Source organism: Rhinoderma darwinii, chromosome 11 (genome assembly GCF_050947455.1).
Source record: "Rhinoderma darwinii isolate aRhiDar2 chromosome 11, aRhiDar2.hap1, whole genome shotgun sequence".
Taxonomy (NCBI): domain Eukaryota; kingdom Metazoa; phylum Chordata; class Amphibia; order Anura; family Rhinodermatidae; genus Rhinoderma; species Rhinoderma darwinii.
Window position 1 is genome coordinate 59272723 of NC_134697.1, and position 16181 is coordinate 59288903.

Here is a 16181-nt window from a genome sequence, read left to right on the forward strand (position 1 = left end):
GGTGCGTCAAGGGCTTAATACAAATATTGCAATTTAGTACTAAAATAATTATCACTTACTGTAGGTGGTTCCTAAACACAAACGTATACCTTCTATATATGTAATGTACAAGGGTTAGCTTCTCATCGTTCCACTACACAGTACACCCCCTCCCATCCCCCTACCTTTTTATTTCTTTTGCAAAGGCCCCATGCACATGACCGTAAAAAACCTCAGTTTTTGCGGACCGCAGTTGCTGTCTGCAAAAATGGACCCATTCACTTTCATTGAACGCGGACACCTTTCCGGAGCGCTACGGATGGGTGTCCGTGCCGTAGTCTTTTGCATTTTGCGGGCCGTGCTTCCATACTTTGTATGGGAGATTGCCTGAAAATGCGGGTGGCAGTCGGCGGCCGGCCGTGCCCGCAATCGCGGTCGGTAATTGCGGGCACGGTCGTGTGCATATGCTTTTTTTCTGGTGTCTGAATGAAAACCTACCAAGATAAGATAGCAGTCTAGTAACAACATAAAATACAGTAACTGCAGGTGGCCGGGAACACAAAAAATTTAAAGGATCTGCTTTAACATACGGGGACGGGAACTAAATGTGATAACCTGCACCGATGCACCTATGGGGAGAATGTATAATTGCTGGCGTGACTAGAGAAGCGTATTTTACAGTGATATACCATATACATCGAACCAATCGCAGTCACTCCACACACAAGAGACACGTCACAGTATGTGCTATAGTCAGTAAACGCACCGCAACAATCTGAGGAATATCAGCAACAGGTTGACAAATGCAAACGTTTTAACCTCCCAAATCATACAGGCAAAATCATTGGTATATGTGGTGTTACCTGCATACAATGCCACACTAAACATGGCAGAACGTCAGATTACCGGGGGGACGCAACGCCACCTCAACATACTGGGGCAGATTTTTCAAAACTAGTGCAGATGAGAAGGCCCATAGCCACCAATCACATTGCAACTTTCATTTACAAAGGCCCGATGAAAAATGAGAGCTGGAATCGGATTGGTTGCTATGGGCAAATACACCCCTTTTATTTTGCACTTGTTTGGATAGATCCCCCCAATATTTCTATAAATGCCACATGTCGAGACATTCAATCCAGTCATGGAAAGGGGTTAAACACGGGCAGACGAGCGCCAATGGGCAATACAGCCGGTTGATTGGAATGTATAGGGTTAATACGATCGTTCGTCCCCATACATTTGCATCTTGTTGGAAGCACATCCCGTTTGCACGAGACGCGCTGCCGACTAGCGACCGGTTTTTGGCCGCATATGTTCACACAGTTTTTTTACGAGTTTGACGCGGAAACCGCGCCGCAAAACTCCTCAAAAACCGCCCGAAAATGCCTCCCATTGATTTCAATGGGAGTTGGACGAGTTTTTTTACCACGGGTAAAAAAAACGTGTCGCGGTAAAAAGAAGCGTCATGACCCATCTTGAGGCGGAAAAACGCCTCGACGAGTGTTTTGACGAGTTTTGGTCAAACCACTGTGCAAAAAACGTCTGGAGCAGTTTTTGCAGGAGGAATTTTCCTCCTGCAAAAAACTCCGTGTGAACACAGCCTAAAAACATCTGATCAGCTGATAAATAATCCGTATTGGTCGCTGCCCTATGTACACAGGACAATTATCGGGTACGAGCGGTCTTCATGGTGCAGCTCCTTCCCTCGCAGGATATACTCGTATACAACTGTGAAAAATATACAATATTCTGAGTGCACAGAAGGAGTGAAATGAGGAAAGAAACCAAGAAACCTGGTGTAACTCCATGGTCAGCACCTGTGACAACTTCCAGCAAATTCTGACATTCTGCACGCTAGAAAAATATGCTCCACATCCACTGGGAGCTGTAGTTCCGAAGCTGCTGGGCGCTGTAGTTCCACATCTTGTAAATAATCAACAGAGAAATTGTGTTTATTCCAATACTCACAGGGTCATATGGTTCCATTTTAAAGACGGACATGTGGTAAATCCTCGTCTTCTGCCAGTGTACAGACACAGAGAACTATGCACGGAGCTTCCGTGGGTAATAAGGAGAAAGTGTCAGACTGGTCACCAGGAGACTGGTACGTTTTTCAGTGTGCCCATGCAAACAGCCCGGGTGACAATGACGACCCTCCGTGACAGGACAGCAGACAGACCGCTTCTGAAGAAAATTACAGGGGAAAACAAGTGCAGGGGAGGAAAGGGCAACCGAGCGGTGTGCACGGAGAATAACAAGAAAGGGAGGGGAAGAGCCCCAGGAAAGTTGGAGCGCTGAGGAAAGTCCCTAAAATACCAGCTCTGAGAGAAGTGACGTGCTGGTCACATGACTGGCGCCGCATCCACCCCTAGCAAAGCAGGAAGCGCGGCTGTGTGCGTCACGTGGAGCAGCTGTGTGCGTCATGTAGAGCGGCTGTCACACATCACCGAGGAGCAAGAAAGAAACAAAAAACAAAGCTCATCGGGTCTCCCTCAGACATTCCCGATAGTTCAATCTGTTTCTGGGAGAGCACGGTGACGACCGTATTAGCCGCCATGATCGCTCCCTCCACCATCAGGATGTGCACAACTGGCACATTTACAGTTAGGGGTTTTCTTACCGCAGACATTGATGGCATGTTGCTAGGATATTCCATCAATGTCTGTGACCCCAGAGAATAAGAAAACTTTTTAAATTAGCTTTGCTAGAAAAATAGCGTTTTACGCCTCGAATTACGCCAAAAAAAACGTCTCCAAACCGTCTGCAAACATCTGCCGATTGAATTCAATGGGTCTTACGGTGTTCTGTGCAGACGGGCTTTTTTTTATGCGCCAATGTCAAAAGACGGCGCATAAAAAGACGCCCGCCTCAAAAAAGTGCATGTCACTTCTTGGGACGTAATTGGAGCAGTTTTTCATTGACTCCAATGAAAACCAGCTCCAATTACGTCCGTAAAAGACGCCGCGAAAAACGCATGCACTTGTAAAAACGTCTGAAATTCAGGAGCGGTTTTCGCCTGAAAACAGCTCCGTAATTTCAGACGTAATTGGTGTTGCCGTGTGAACATACCCTAAGGCTTCATCTGCGTCAGGGTTCCGTCGGAACTTCCCATCAGAACCAGAGGTTTCCGTTTGCATCACCATTGATTTCAACGGTGACGGATCCGGTGCCAATGGTTTCCGTATATCTCAGTTGTGCAAGCGGAAGCAATACCGTAGTAGACTACGGTATTGCTATGGTTTCCGTTCGTTTTAGTCAGGGCTCCATTCTGACGGGAAGCTCGCCGGAACGTCAGAACAGAGCCCTGACGTAGATGTGAACGAAGCCTAAGGTTAGTTTCACACATCACTAAAAAATATCATTGTGGAACCGGTGTTAAACATACGCAGCCTGTAAAATGCGTTTCATGCAGATTTCGTTGTTGATTTTGGTGCAGAACTTAGCCGCAGATTTCACTCATTCCATTGCATTGAATGATTTCAGCGATAAAAATCTGCTGCATTTCCACGAAAGATAGGGCAAGCTGCATATTTGAAAATCTACATCATGCCTAGAACAGTGTCCGTGAATGGGGTTTGTTAAAGTTCCATTCATTAACATTGTACTGTACTTTGTTGCAGAACTTCGGTGCAGATTACGCGACCAAAACTCTGCAACAAGTACACGATGTGTGAATCCACCCCAAAGATCAGTTCACACGTTGCATAAATACTGCAGATTTTTCGCAACGAAATTCGTTTTTGGAAAACCTGCAGCAAATACAGTCTCATCCATACGCTGCGTAAATACAGAGCAGAAAAACGCTCAGAAATTGAGATGCGGTGTGTAATTTTATTCCGCAGCATGTCACTTGTATTTGCGTAAACGCTGCTTATTTTTCTGGGTTTCCCCTATTGAAATCAATTTGGAGGTAAAACTTGCAACAAATTGCATTTTTTGCGGCGGGTTCGCAGCGATTCCGCCGCAAAAAGCAACTCAGAAAATAAAAAAAACTTATACTTACCCAGAAGTCGGTGTTTCCTCCTCCAAAGCGGCCTCCTGGGATGACATTTCATCCCATGTGACCGCTGCAGCCAATCACAGGCTGTAGCGGCGGTCACATGGGATGAAACGTCATTCCAAGAAGCAGACCTGGATGACGTCAGAGGGCAATGTCCCCTCTAAGTCTTGGCAGCTCCTGAGCGGGGCAGTTAGGGAGCAGGGCAAATCTCCATCAATGGTGGGCGATCTGATGGCCAAAAGTAATACCCCCAGTAAACGCTAATATAGCGACTAAATAAGAGAATATGAAAACTTTTTAAATTAGTTTTAATTGCTTTTTCAAATACTATAATATTACAAGTCCACCAGTAAAATAGACAGTTATAAACACCAACTATAGGCATCAATGAAAGAATCCCTCATTACACCACTGCCCCTATAGATAGCGCCACACAGACTCCCTGTGGATAGCGCCACACAGACTCCCTGTAGATAGCGCCACACAGACCCCTGTAGATAGCGCCACACAGACCCCTGTAGATACTGCCACACACTAGCCCCCTGTAGACAGCATCACACAGCCCACTGTAGACAGCGTCACATACAGCTCCCTGTAGACAGCGTCACACAACCCCATGTAGACCGCGTCCCACACAGCCCCCCCTGTAGACCGCGTCCCACACAGCCCCCTCTGTAGACAGCATCCCACAGCCCCCTCTGTAGACAGCGTCCCACAGCCCCCTCTGTAGACAGCGTCCCACAGCCCCCTCTGTAGACAGCGTCCCACAGCCCCCTCTGTAGACAGCGTCCCACAGCCCCATCTGTAGACCACGTCCCATAGCCCCCTGTAGACATCACACACAGCCCTACCTATAGAGAGCGCCACACAGCCCCCCTCCCTTGTATATAGTGCCACACAGCCCCCTGTAGATAGCGCCACACAGCCCCCCTTGTCTAGACTGCCACACAGCCCCCCTTGTATATGGTGCCACACAGACCCCCTTGTATGTAGTGCCACACAGACCCTCCTTGTATATATTGCCACACAGACCCCCCCCCCTTGTATATATTGCTACACAGCCTCCTTGTATATACTGCCACACAGACCCCCCCCTCCTCGTATACACTGCCACACAGATCCCCCTCCTCGTATATACTGGCACACAGACCCCCCTCCTCGTATATACTGCCACACAGACCCCCCCCCCTCCTCGTATATACCGTCACACAGACCCCCCCTCCTTGTATATACTGCCACACAGCCCCCGCTTGTATATACTGCTACACAGCCCCCCTTGTATATAGTGGCACAAAGCCTCCTCCGTGTATATAGTGCCACACAGCCCCCCTCTCTTGTATATACTGCGACACAGCTGCCCCCGTGTATATAGTGCTACACAGCAATCCCCCGTTATATATTGCCACACAGCCCCCCTCCCTTGTATATACTGCCACACAGCTCCTCCGTGTATATATAGCCACCCCACACAAAAAATAATATTGTACTTACATTGCCCCGTTCTCGCGACGGACGGAGCGCTGAACTGCCCTGCGGGTGGGACGCATGCGAGGTGTTGTCATCACGCCATCCTGCGCAGGGAGTTTTCCCAGCGCCTTATAGGCTGCAGGCCTAACGTGGCCTGTAGCCTATAGTATTCATTTGTATATGCATCATGAGGATGCAGATACAAGTGGATGTGGCTGTCGCTAGCGGGGGGACCTTGGAAGGTGTGCGGCCGCGCACTTTATAGGGAACATTGCTTATGGGATGACCTGTTATCCCATGTGACCGCCACTGCAGTGGCCTCCTGGGATGAAACGTCATCCCAGGAGGCCGGCCTGCTAGCAGGCTGGCTAGGTGCTGCCGTTTTCCGCAACGGACACTCCTGGCGAAAAAATGCACCAAGGTTTGGTGCGGTATTTCGCCCAGAATTCCCTGTTGCGCGCTGGGCAGATATGCTGCATGCTTTTACGCAGCGTATTCCCCCCCCCCGTGTGAACTCAACCTAAGGGGTCCAAACCCTGAAAATGCCATAAACATTTCCAGAGGTTCAATTGAATGGGACAGTGGCGCTACAAATGTAACGGCACCTGCAAAGTATGAACAAGAAGGAGAATCATCTAGACAATGAAGAGCCTGCGGCACATTTACGAACGCCGCGGCACCTTCAAACTGCTGATCGGCAGGGGTGTGGAGAGTCGGACCCCCACCGATCTAATATTGATGCCCTATCATAAGGATAGGCCATACATTTGAAGAACCTGGATAACCCCTTTTTAAATTGTCAGACTGACTATCCGGGAACAAAGAAAGCCCTCCCTCGTAATGCCACAATCACATCACAAGGGTAAAACTGCCAGGTACAGAGATTTCTGCAACCATTGCCATGGGATGAGAGCTTTCAATCACAGACACCCTCGCCACGGTTGATAGCGATCACATTGCCGTATCTGATAATCTGATCTGATATAAAACTTGCAGGTTAGTGGGCATATAATGTACACTGCACATCCATACTCTATGCTTAACATGTCTGTATACAGTAGCCATGGTCCCTGAGGCCTCAGCTTGGGGACCACACTAGAACAACCTCTATATACTCTTATTTTTTTTTTTTTTTTTTTTTTAAGCATAGATTGGAAATAGTACAGATCCCATTCAATGTAACTAAATAGAAGCAGAGATGGATTTTGAAAGATACCATATCCAGCAATCTTCTCTATTATTCGTCTATGTACAATGTATCCACGCTATAAGCTGTGTAATAAAGGAAGTTACACAAATGTTGTGTAAAAGTTCATTGCTGCTACTCATATGCAAAATACTTCCTGCTGAATGATGGAACTCACATGGGTTTTTTTTAGCTAATAAAAAAACTGCTGTAGATTTTATGTGGGGGAAAGGAAAAAAAGAACATGAAAGTTTGTTTTTTTTCGTTTTTTTAGAAAATGCACATAATGTATTGCTATACCAGAGTACAACATGTAGAGTCCCTGGGACTCTTCAGAAACAAGTAAAAAAAATATGACTGATTTTTATCAGCATGTTTCATTATTAAAAAGTGTTTGCAAGTCATTCAAAAACTACTGTAGTATAAAGCAAGACATTTAGGGTAGGAACACACTAGGGGTAAACATTACGGATTTTCCGCAACGGATTTTATTGCGGAAAATCTCGTCCCCACACAGCGGAAAAAAGCAGCCGGAAAAACGCTCATACAGTAAATTGAACTGCGGTGCGTTTTTTTTTCAGCCAGAGCATGTCAGATGGTGCAGTTTTTGGGACGCCATTCTCTGCGGTGTTCAGGGTGTTCCTACCCTTAGGCCGAATTAAGACGATTGTGGGGAAATTCGGACTTGAAAAACGTATGTTTTTCATGTCTGAGTTGCCCCCGTGTGGGTCCCATTTTCACGGATCCCCATAGACTTGAGTCTATCAAGTGACCCGTGAAAACGAAACAAAGTAGGATATGTTCTGTCCTTCAATGGACCCTTCACACGGTTCATTGAAACAACGGCCGTGTGAGCGGCCCCATTGAAATACATGCGTCCGTGTGAGTGGGCGTATACCACGTTCGTCTGAATTGGGCCTTAAAGGGGTCTTCCCATGAAGGACATTTATGACATATCCACAGGATATGTCATAAATGTCAGATAGATGCGGGTCCCTCACCGCTCTCCAGAACTGGGCCCCATAAACCCCGTTCAGCAGCCCTGTGTTGCGACTGAATGAGGTGTTTTCCGTCCATGAAAAACATTATGTGGTCTTCAGTTACATAAACAGCGTAACTCACTGAGCTACGCTGTTTCCGTAAGTCTCATAGAACTTAAATTTTAGTTACGGAAACAGCGTAGCCCGCATGCTACGCTGCTTCTGTAACTGACATTCACTACTATTGGAGTTATGGAAACAGCGTATCTCAGGGAGTTACGCTGTTTGCATAACTCAAGACCACATAACGTTTTTTCATGGTCGGAAACACCTCATTCAGTCACAATACAGAGCGGCTGAACGGGGTTTAGGGGGCCCCATTCTGGTGATGGGTGTGGGTCCCAGAGGTGGGACCCGCATATATCTGATATTTATGACATATCCTGTGGATATGTCATAAATGTCCTTCATGGGAAAACCTCTTTAAGGCTATGTGCACACACACTAATGACGGACGTATTTCGGCCGCAAGTACCGGACCGAACACAGTGCAGGGAGCCGGGCCCCTAGCATCATAGTTATGTACGACGCTAGGAGCCCGGCTCCCTGCACTGTGTTCGGTCCGGTACTTGCGGCCGAAATACGTCCGTCATTTACGGACGTAATTAGTGTGTGTGCACATACCCAAAGGGTTGTTCACTTTGGACGATTCCTTTTTGTTATAAAGGGTCCCACAAAAATAAGCTGATCACAGGGTGCCCAGCAGCTGGGGTACCTAGCAGCAAGTATTCAATTCCTCTGCAGAGGCACCATAGGTGACACAGGAGTAGCTAAAAGCTCATGGACCATGGTACAAAAGTTTAGCTTGCCCCCCCAACCAAGATGTTTTCCTGTATAAAACAGTGTATACATCACACGAGTAAGGACTTGGACATATTAGACATAACTAATGCATCTATATGCAGTACATAAAATAAATATTGGCGCTATATAATGTACACAAATATATAGAATATACATTATGTATCATAATAATACCACAACCAAATACTACCAATGTACAATGATTAAATATTACCTCACAGACAACGCCCCTGATAACAAAAGCACCAGATAGATAGTGCACCCAAAAATAATTCTGCCAAAAAGATAGCAGCTACATTGTGCCCCAGATGGTAAGGCTACCCACACATGTAGAGGATTAATTGCAGATTGTGTTACATGCTCAGATTTCCGTGCGGAATATGTTCAGCAGTGTGTATGAGATTTTCGTTTTCCACTGCACATATTCACTGTAGCGGGTTACATGGGATGAAACGTCATCCCAAGAGGCCAGCCTGGACGAAGAAGCAAAGAATTCTGGGTAATAAGATATTTTTTTTCTTTCCGAGCGGTGTTTTTTTGCGACTGAATCGCTTTTCCCCCACAAAAACGCAGCATCTGCTATTTGTAGCAGGTTTTACCTCCCCATTGAATTCAATGGGGAAAACCCGCAACACATCAGCAACGATTACTCAAATACTACTGCCATGCTGCGGATTAAAAAAACGCACCGCAGGTCAATTTCTCTCATCATTTACGCAGCGTGTGGATGAGATGTGTTCAAATCTCATCCACTTTGCTGCTACTGTTTTATGTTACGGATTATCCACAATGAAATCTGTTGCGTTAAATCTGCAGTATTTACGCTACCTGTGAACTTACCCCAAAAGTGCCCCTTCAGATCCCACACAGTAAAATTCCCCCTTCTGTGCTCCCCCACAGTAATGATGCACACCTTTGTGCCGATTACGCTGTGTTTTCCCATCAGGGACATTTATGATACATCCACATGATATGTCACAAATGTCAGATAAATTCGGGTCCCACCTCTGGGACCTATCTCTAGAACGGGCCCCCAAAATCGCTAAATCGTATGTACACGGTTTCCGTAAGTCCCATAGAACTGAATGGTAGTTACAGAAACAGCGTAGTTCGCATGCTACTAACTGCAATTTACTACTATGGAAGTTAGGGAAACAGCGTAGATCAGCGAGCTATGCTGGCAGCGGCAGATTAACTAGACCAAAGGCCCTGGGCTGTTCCACAAACTTGGGCCCCCCTTCCCCACTGTCGCTATGCCGAGTCTACAATGAATACCACCTTTCTGTGCGAGTATTGACAAATAGGTGTTACGATTCCCCTTGTCAAAAAGCTGTGTCTCTATATACTGACAGTCTTCATCCATCGCTGACCGTATCACACTGTGTAGGGACATATCCTCTTGACAACGGGAATGTTAACACGCATTTGTCAATTAGTCCTAAGTACACAAAGACTTTATGTGGAATACAAGGATTCCCTACAACAGACATGTCTCAGGAGAGGTGACAGATCCTCTATAAAACCAGTGGCTCACAAGTGATGTCTTCTCTGATGGGAGTCGTTCTCTTTTCTTCTCCATCTGACACAGACCGGTATGACGACTTCTCCTGATGAGACATCTTTGGTCCTCGATTCTGCACCCATTTCCAGCCTCTATAGAAACACACAAATTAAAACACCAAGGACCAGGCCCATACATTAAATGGCTTGTCCGGGCACGGACCGGTATTTCATACTGATGACCTATGTGCCCAGAAAACCCCTTTTACTCAGACTAACAAATTCGGACACCAGACTAGATCCTAGAATACATACAGGCCCCCAGACCTTCTAAACTATTGCAGTCCCCAAAACAGACCCCCCTGAACAAATACAGACCCCAGAACAAGCACCCTAAATAAATACAAACCTCGGACCAGACCCCTGAACTAATACAGACCCCAGACCAGACCCCTAAATACAGACCCCTAAATAAAGACCCCAGACCAGGCCCCCTAAATACAGACCCCATAAACTAATAGACCCCAGTCCAGACCCCTTATTACAGGCCCCAGACCAGACCCCCTAAATACCGACCCCAGACCATGCCCCCTAAATACAGACCCCATAAACGAATATAGACCCCAGACCCCTACATACAGAACACAAACCAGACCCCCTAAATACAGACCCCTTAAATTAATACAGACCCCCCTAAATACAGACCCTCTAAATATGGATCCCAGACCAGACCCCTTAAATAAATCCATCCCCTTATACTTACCTGGCGCTCAATTCAGTCTTTTCTCTGGAGTCTCGCTGCTGTTTTAATACCTGCGGTCATGTGACCAGCAGGTCTCTAAACAGTAACAGGAACTGCAGACATAAGGTCATGTGACCTTATGTCTTAAGGTCCTTTTGCAGGACATACACAATGCAGTTTTGGCACGTTTTTTCTGCGATTCGCCGCACAATCGCAGCAAAAACGCTACAAAACTGCATTGTACTTTGGGTAGCGCCGCTACCTCTTCTGTTCCCGGCGGTGATATGACTGGTCACATGATCAGCGGGATGCTGGTTGTAGGAGGCTGCTGCTGGATCTAATTAAATCCAGCATAGCCCTTAGGCCGGGTTCCCATGAGTCAGATATGCTCCATAAAACTATGCAGGGCATCCGACCTAAAACCTGCAGCACATTCCGGCCAAAAACCGCACCAAATTGTGGTGCAGTTTTTCGGGCGGAATTTCCACTGCAGAAAGCAGCACTTGAAAAATGAAAAAAGTTCATACTTACACGGGCTATAGTAATGGTGACACGTCCCTTCGTTGTCCATGCAGTCTAGCCTCCAGGGATGAAGCTGCAGCCTGGGATTGACTGCATCAGTCTCAGCGGATGATATGTCATCCCAGGAAGCCGGCCTGGAAGAAGAACAAAAAAAAGAGTCACTATGACAAAGCCCAAGTATAAGCTTTTTTTATTCATTTTAAACCCAAAAACTTTTTTTTTTTTCTGAGGTGGAATTGTAGTGTTTCCGCCGTAAAAAAAAGTCACAGTTTTTCACGTCCGAGGTACATCCCTGCGGGACACGTTGTCACGGATCCCCCATAGACTAGAGTCTATGGAGGGATGCGTGACATACAGGAATTAGGACATGTCCTATTTTTTTCACGGTCGTGTGAACGGCCCCATTGAAGTACATGTGTCCGAGTGACGGCTGTTGTTTTAACGGCCGTCACACGGAGGAGTTACACGCTCGTCTGAATGAGACCTAACAGGGCTGATTTCCTTTGTAACTGGGGCTGCTGTTCAGCCCAGTTAGGGCTTGTCCACATGTACCAGAATTTCTGCAGAAAATTGGATGAAATTTGTTAAATCTCACCCACTTTGCCGCTACTGTATTCTGCTGCGTATTTTCCGTCAACGATTCCGGATTGAAAATACGCAGCAATTTCTCTAAGTGTGGACAAGCCCTTACGGTGAAAAAGTATAGTGTTTAAAAAAAAACAACAAAATTAAATAATAGTCCCCCAAAGGTCTATTCTGGCCTTTGAGGGACAGGCCAAATTTTTTTTAAAATAAATAATTAAATAAAAATGACACAAAATATTTCCCCCCAAAAAAATGCTCCCCCCTCCACTCATTTCCATAACGCTAGATCTGACGCAGTTCTCCTAAAATAGACATGCAATATATAAAAATTTCCGGTAAACAATGATGATCACATAAAAAGTATATTTTAGGGTATTACCGAAAAAAAATTAGCCCAAATAGTAAAAAATTTATTTTTTACAATTTTTTCAAACTATAAGCCTAAAAGTGCTAAAAATGATGTGTATAAAAATAATAAGGAAAGAAACCTGCATTGATCACGAAAAATAAATTTCAAAAAACGCGGCGCTAGCCCAAACAACAAAAATTTTATAGTTGTTTAACGAACGCGTGCTAGAAATGGCTAAACGGTGCATGGTCCTGAACCGATTAAAAGGAAACAAAAACGCAGTGTGTGAATCCAGACTTACATTGCAAGAGTTGAAACAAGTCTTACATCTCAGGAAGCATTCTAGCTCCTCCTGCCGACAAAGTTGCATAACTTTCTTGACCTCAAATTGTTAGGGTATGTTCACATGGCCTATTTTCGGCCGTTTTTCGGGCCGAAAAAACGGCAGCAGAACGCCTCCAAACATCTGCCCATTGATTTCAATGGCAAAAACGGCGCTCTGTTCCGACGGGCCGGTTTTTTACCCTGCCATTTTGAAAAACGGCTGTGTAAAAAAACTGCCGCAAAAAAGAAGTGCATGTCACTTCTTGAGCCGTTTTTCATGGACTCCATAGAAAAACTGCTCCAAAAATGGCCGTTAAAAACACCACGAAAAATGAGTTGCTTAAAAAACGTCTTAAAATCAGGAGCGGTTTTCCCTTGAAAACAGCTCCGTATTTTCAGACGTTTTTGATTTTGTGTGTGCACATACCCTCACTGAAACCATAATGAAAAATCATGTTTCCTTTTATCTAAAAGTCAAAACGGATTCAATAAATGAAATGAATGGTTGGTTTCTCCACCCCAGTAGCCTTTTAGGAAAGTGACTATTCTGTTCATATAAGGGCTTATTCAGACGAATGTAGAATAAGTCCGTGTGACGGCCGTTACACCAACGGCTGTCAAACGGACGCATGTATTTCAATAGGGCCGTTCACACGGCCGTTGTTTCAACGGACCGTGTGGAGGGTCAGTTGAAAAATAGAACAGGTCCTATTTTCTTCCATTTTCACAGATCCATCGATAGGCTCAAAAGGGACGTATTTCACTAGTTTGTGTGAATTTGACCTAGAAGGGGTTCTGTAGGCAGGGCCGAATTAGGGTTGTAGGCCAACTCTGCCTCATGTGACCTAGTCGATCCCACCACTGCTTTGCCCTTACTCCGACTCAGCCAAACAGTCTTACTGAGTTTATCCTGTGCGGTCTCCTCAGGCAGGGACTACCACTTACCCTCCGGTGCTCCCCGGTGTTGTAACGGCCTTCTCCAGGGCAAGGAACAGACCGCGACCTCCATCCCACTCCGCGGGCGCTGCTCTTTTGGCCCAAGCTGGATCATCAGGCCAGTACCAGCAGTGGCTGAGCAAGTTAATCCTTTTGTCAGTCACTCTTGTCCAGCGGCGTGGTGGTATCCTGCTGACTACACCAAGTTGTAAGGCCGTATAGTTGCCTTGTTTTATGCATGTCGTGGCAAAGATGACGTGAAGCAGGACATTTCTTGCAAAACACAACTTTACTTATATTGGAGTTATCGGCTTAAGCATCCACAGCAGGAAAACAAAAAAAGTTCTTCTCAATAGTAGAGGCACACAGTTTAGACACGGCTCAGGCCTAGTGGATGATGACTGACTTGCTTGCTTCGTGTTGTGAACAGAAACCTGGTGCAGGGGTTGGTCCGGCAATGGATGGCATAATAGGCTGCACATGGCTGACACTTTACTGCTTGCCTGCTGTTTGTGGGAACGCTCCTGCCTGCACCCTCCAAAGCTGAAACAACGCTCTCACACTTATAGGGAGGCTCCTGACAGTCACCCGCAGCTCGCTCTAGGACCACCGACTTAGGCCCAAAGAAAATCCTGTTTCCTACTTACAGCTTGACACAGCTCTCCAACACTCCACAACACCCTCTCATGTGACACAGCCCAGATCTCTCCCAGTCTTCCACTAGACTCTGAACACTGGTTCGGTAGGAACACTGCCGTTTTTACAGCGGACGCTTCGCCCTTATTCTGATAATGCAGCGCATCATCACCCTATTAAGGCACAAACAGTCAAAATGGCGGCCAGGCCGTACATCCTGGCGCCTACAGTTGAAAGGAACGCAACCATCATCCCTATTACTTCAAACAAGTGATGCAACGGGGGGGGGAGGTCCTTGAGGTTGGTCAGTACAAACTGGGGGTGGGGGTCACATCGGGGGTATGCGTCCTCCAAAAAGGAAAAATAGTGGAAGACTTTTTAGGGTGATATCCCTTTGAAGTGGGTTTCTGGTCAGAGCCATCTGCAGAGGCGAGCGGTGCCTCCGAGCCAGGTTATGGCAATTAAACAAAAGAATAACTTCAAGGACTTCCCCTGTCTTAGTGTATGTTACTATGTTTATTTACATCTGTTATTTATTATTTATGTTTATAAATATACTGACCCAGGAAGGGTCAGGTGAATTTTTGGAAGGAATTCTACTGTGGAGAATTCCCTATGTTTTATATAAATGTTTTGGATAAAATTACCTTTTTTCAGGTTATTTAACCCCTTCAGGACCAGACCCATTTTTTTAAAATCTGACATATTTCACTTTATGTGGTAATAACTCCGGAATGCTTTTACCTATCAAAGCGATTCTGAGATTGTTTTCTCGTGAGACATTGGACTTTATGATAGTGGAAAAATGTGGTCGATAAATTCAATATTTATCAGTGAAAAACACCAAAATTTTGTGAAAAATTGCAAAAATTAGCATTTTTCTAAATGCAAATGTATCTGCTTGTAAGACAGGCAGTTATACCACACAAAATTGTTGCTAATTAACATCCCCCATATGTCTACTTTATATTTGCATCGTTTTTTGAACGTCCTTTTATTTTTCTATGACATCACAAGGCTTAGAACTTTAGCAGCAATTTCTCACATTTTCAAGAAAATTTCAAAAGGCTATTTTCACAGGGGCCAGTTCAGTTGTGAAGCGGCTTTTAGGGCCTTATATATTAGAAACCGCCAAAAAATCACCCCATTTTAAAATATTCACCCCTCAAAGTATTCAAAACAGCATTTAGAAAGTTTCTTAACCCTTTAAATGTTTCACAGAAATTAAATCAACGTGGAGGTGAAATTTTCAAATTTCATTTTTTTTTTGCAGAAATTCATTTTTAATCTATTTTTTTTGTAACACAGAAGTTTTTTTCAGAGAAACGCAACTCAATATCTATTGCCCAGATTCTGCAGTTTTTAGAAATACCCCACATGTGGCCCTAGTGCACTTATTGACTGAAGCACAGGCCTCAGAAGCAAAGGAGCACCCAGTGGATTTTGAGCCTCCTTTTTATTAGAAAATATTTTAGGCTCCATGTCAGGTTTGAAGGGCTCTTTCGGTGCTAAAACAGTGGAAATCCACCAAAAGTGACCCCATTTGGGAAACTACACCCCTTGAGGAAATTATCTAGGGGTCTAGTGAGCATTTTGACCCCGCAGGTTTTTTGCAGAAATTATTGGAAGTAGGCCGTGAAAATTAAAATCTACATTCTTTCTAAGAAAATGTAGGTTTAGCTAATTTTTTTCTAATTTCCACAAGGACTAAAGGAGAAAAAGCACCGCAACATTTGTAAAGCAATTTCTTCCGAGTAAAACAATACCCCACATGTGGTAATAAACAGCTGTTTGGACACACGGCAGGGCTTAAAAAGGAAAAGAGCGCCATTTGGCTTTTGGAGCTCAAATTTAGCAGGAATGGTTTGCGCAGGCCATGTCGCATTTGCAAAGCCCCTAAGGGACCAAAACAGTGAAAACGCCAAAAAAATGACTCCATTGAGAAAACTACACCCCTTGAGGAATCCATCTAGTGGTGTAGTGAGCATTTTGACCCCACAGGTGTTTCATAGATTTTATTAGAATTGGGCAGTGAAAATAAAAACAATCCTTTTTCTTCAATAAGACGTAGCTTTAGCTCAAAATTTTTAATTTTCTCAACAAATAAA

The 16181-nt window shown here is 45.1% G+C and overlaps 1 protein-coding gene across 1 annotated transcript in view; it reads right to left on the reverse strand.

Annotated features, from left to right (window-relative positions):
• The window catches only part of NFKB2 (nuclear factor kappa B subunit 2), an 87996-nt gene extending 85661 nt beyond the window's left edge, over positions 1 to 2335 (reverse strand). Inside the window, exon 1 of the mRNA XM_075841610.1 lies at positions 1951 to 2335. Coding sequence (XP_075697725.1) covers positions 1951 to 1983 — 33 coding nt within the window. The 5' untranslated portion in view covers positions 1984 to 2335. The remainder of the gene's footprint in view (positions 1 to 1950) is intronic.
• Between the last annotated feature and the right edge of the window lie 13846 nt (positions 2336 to 16181).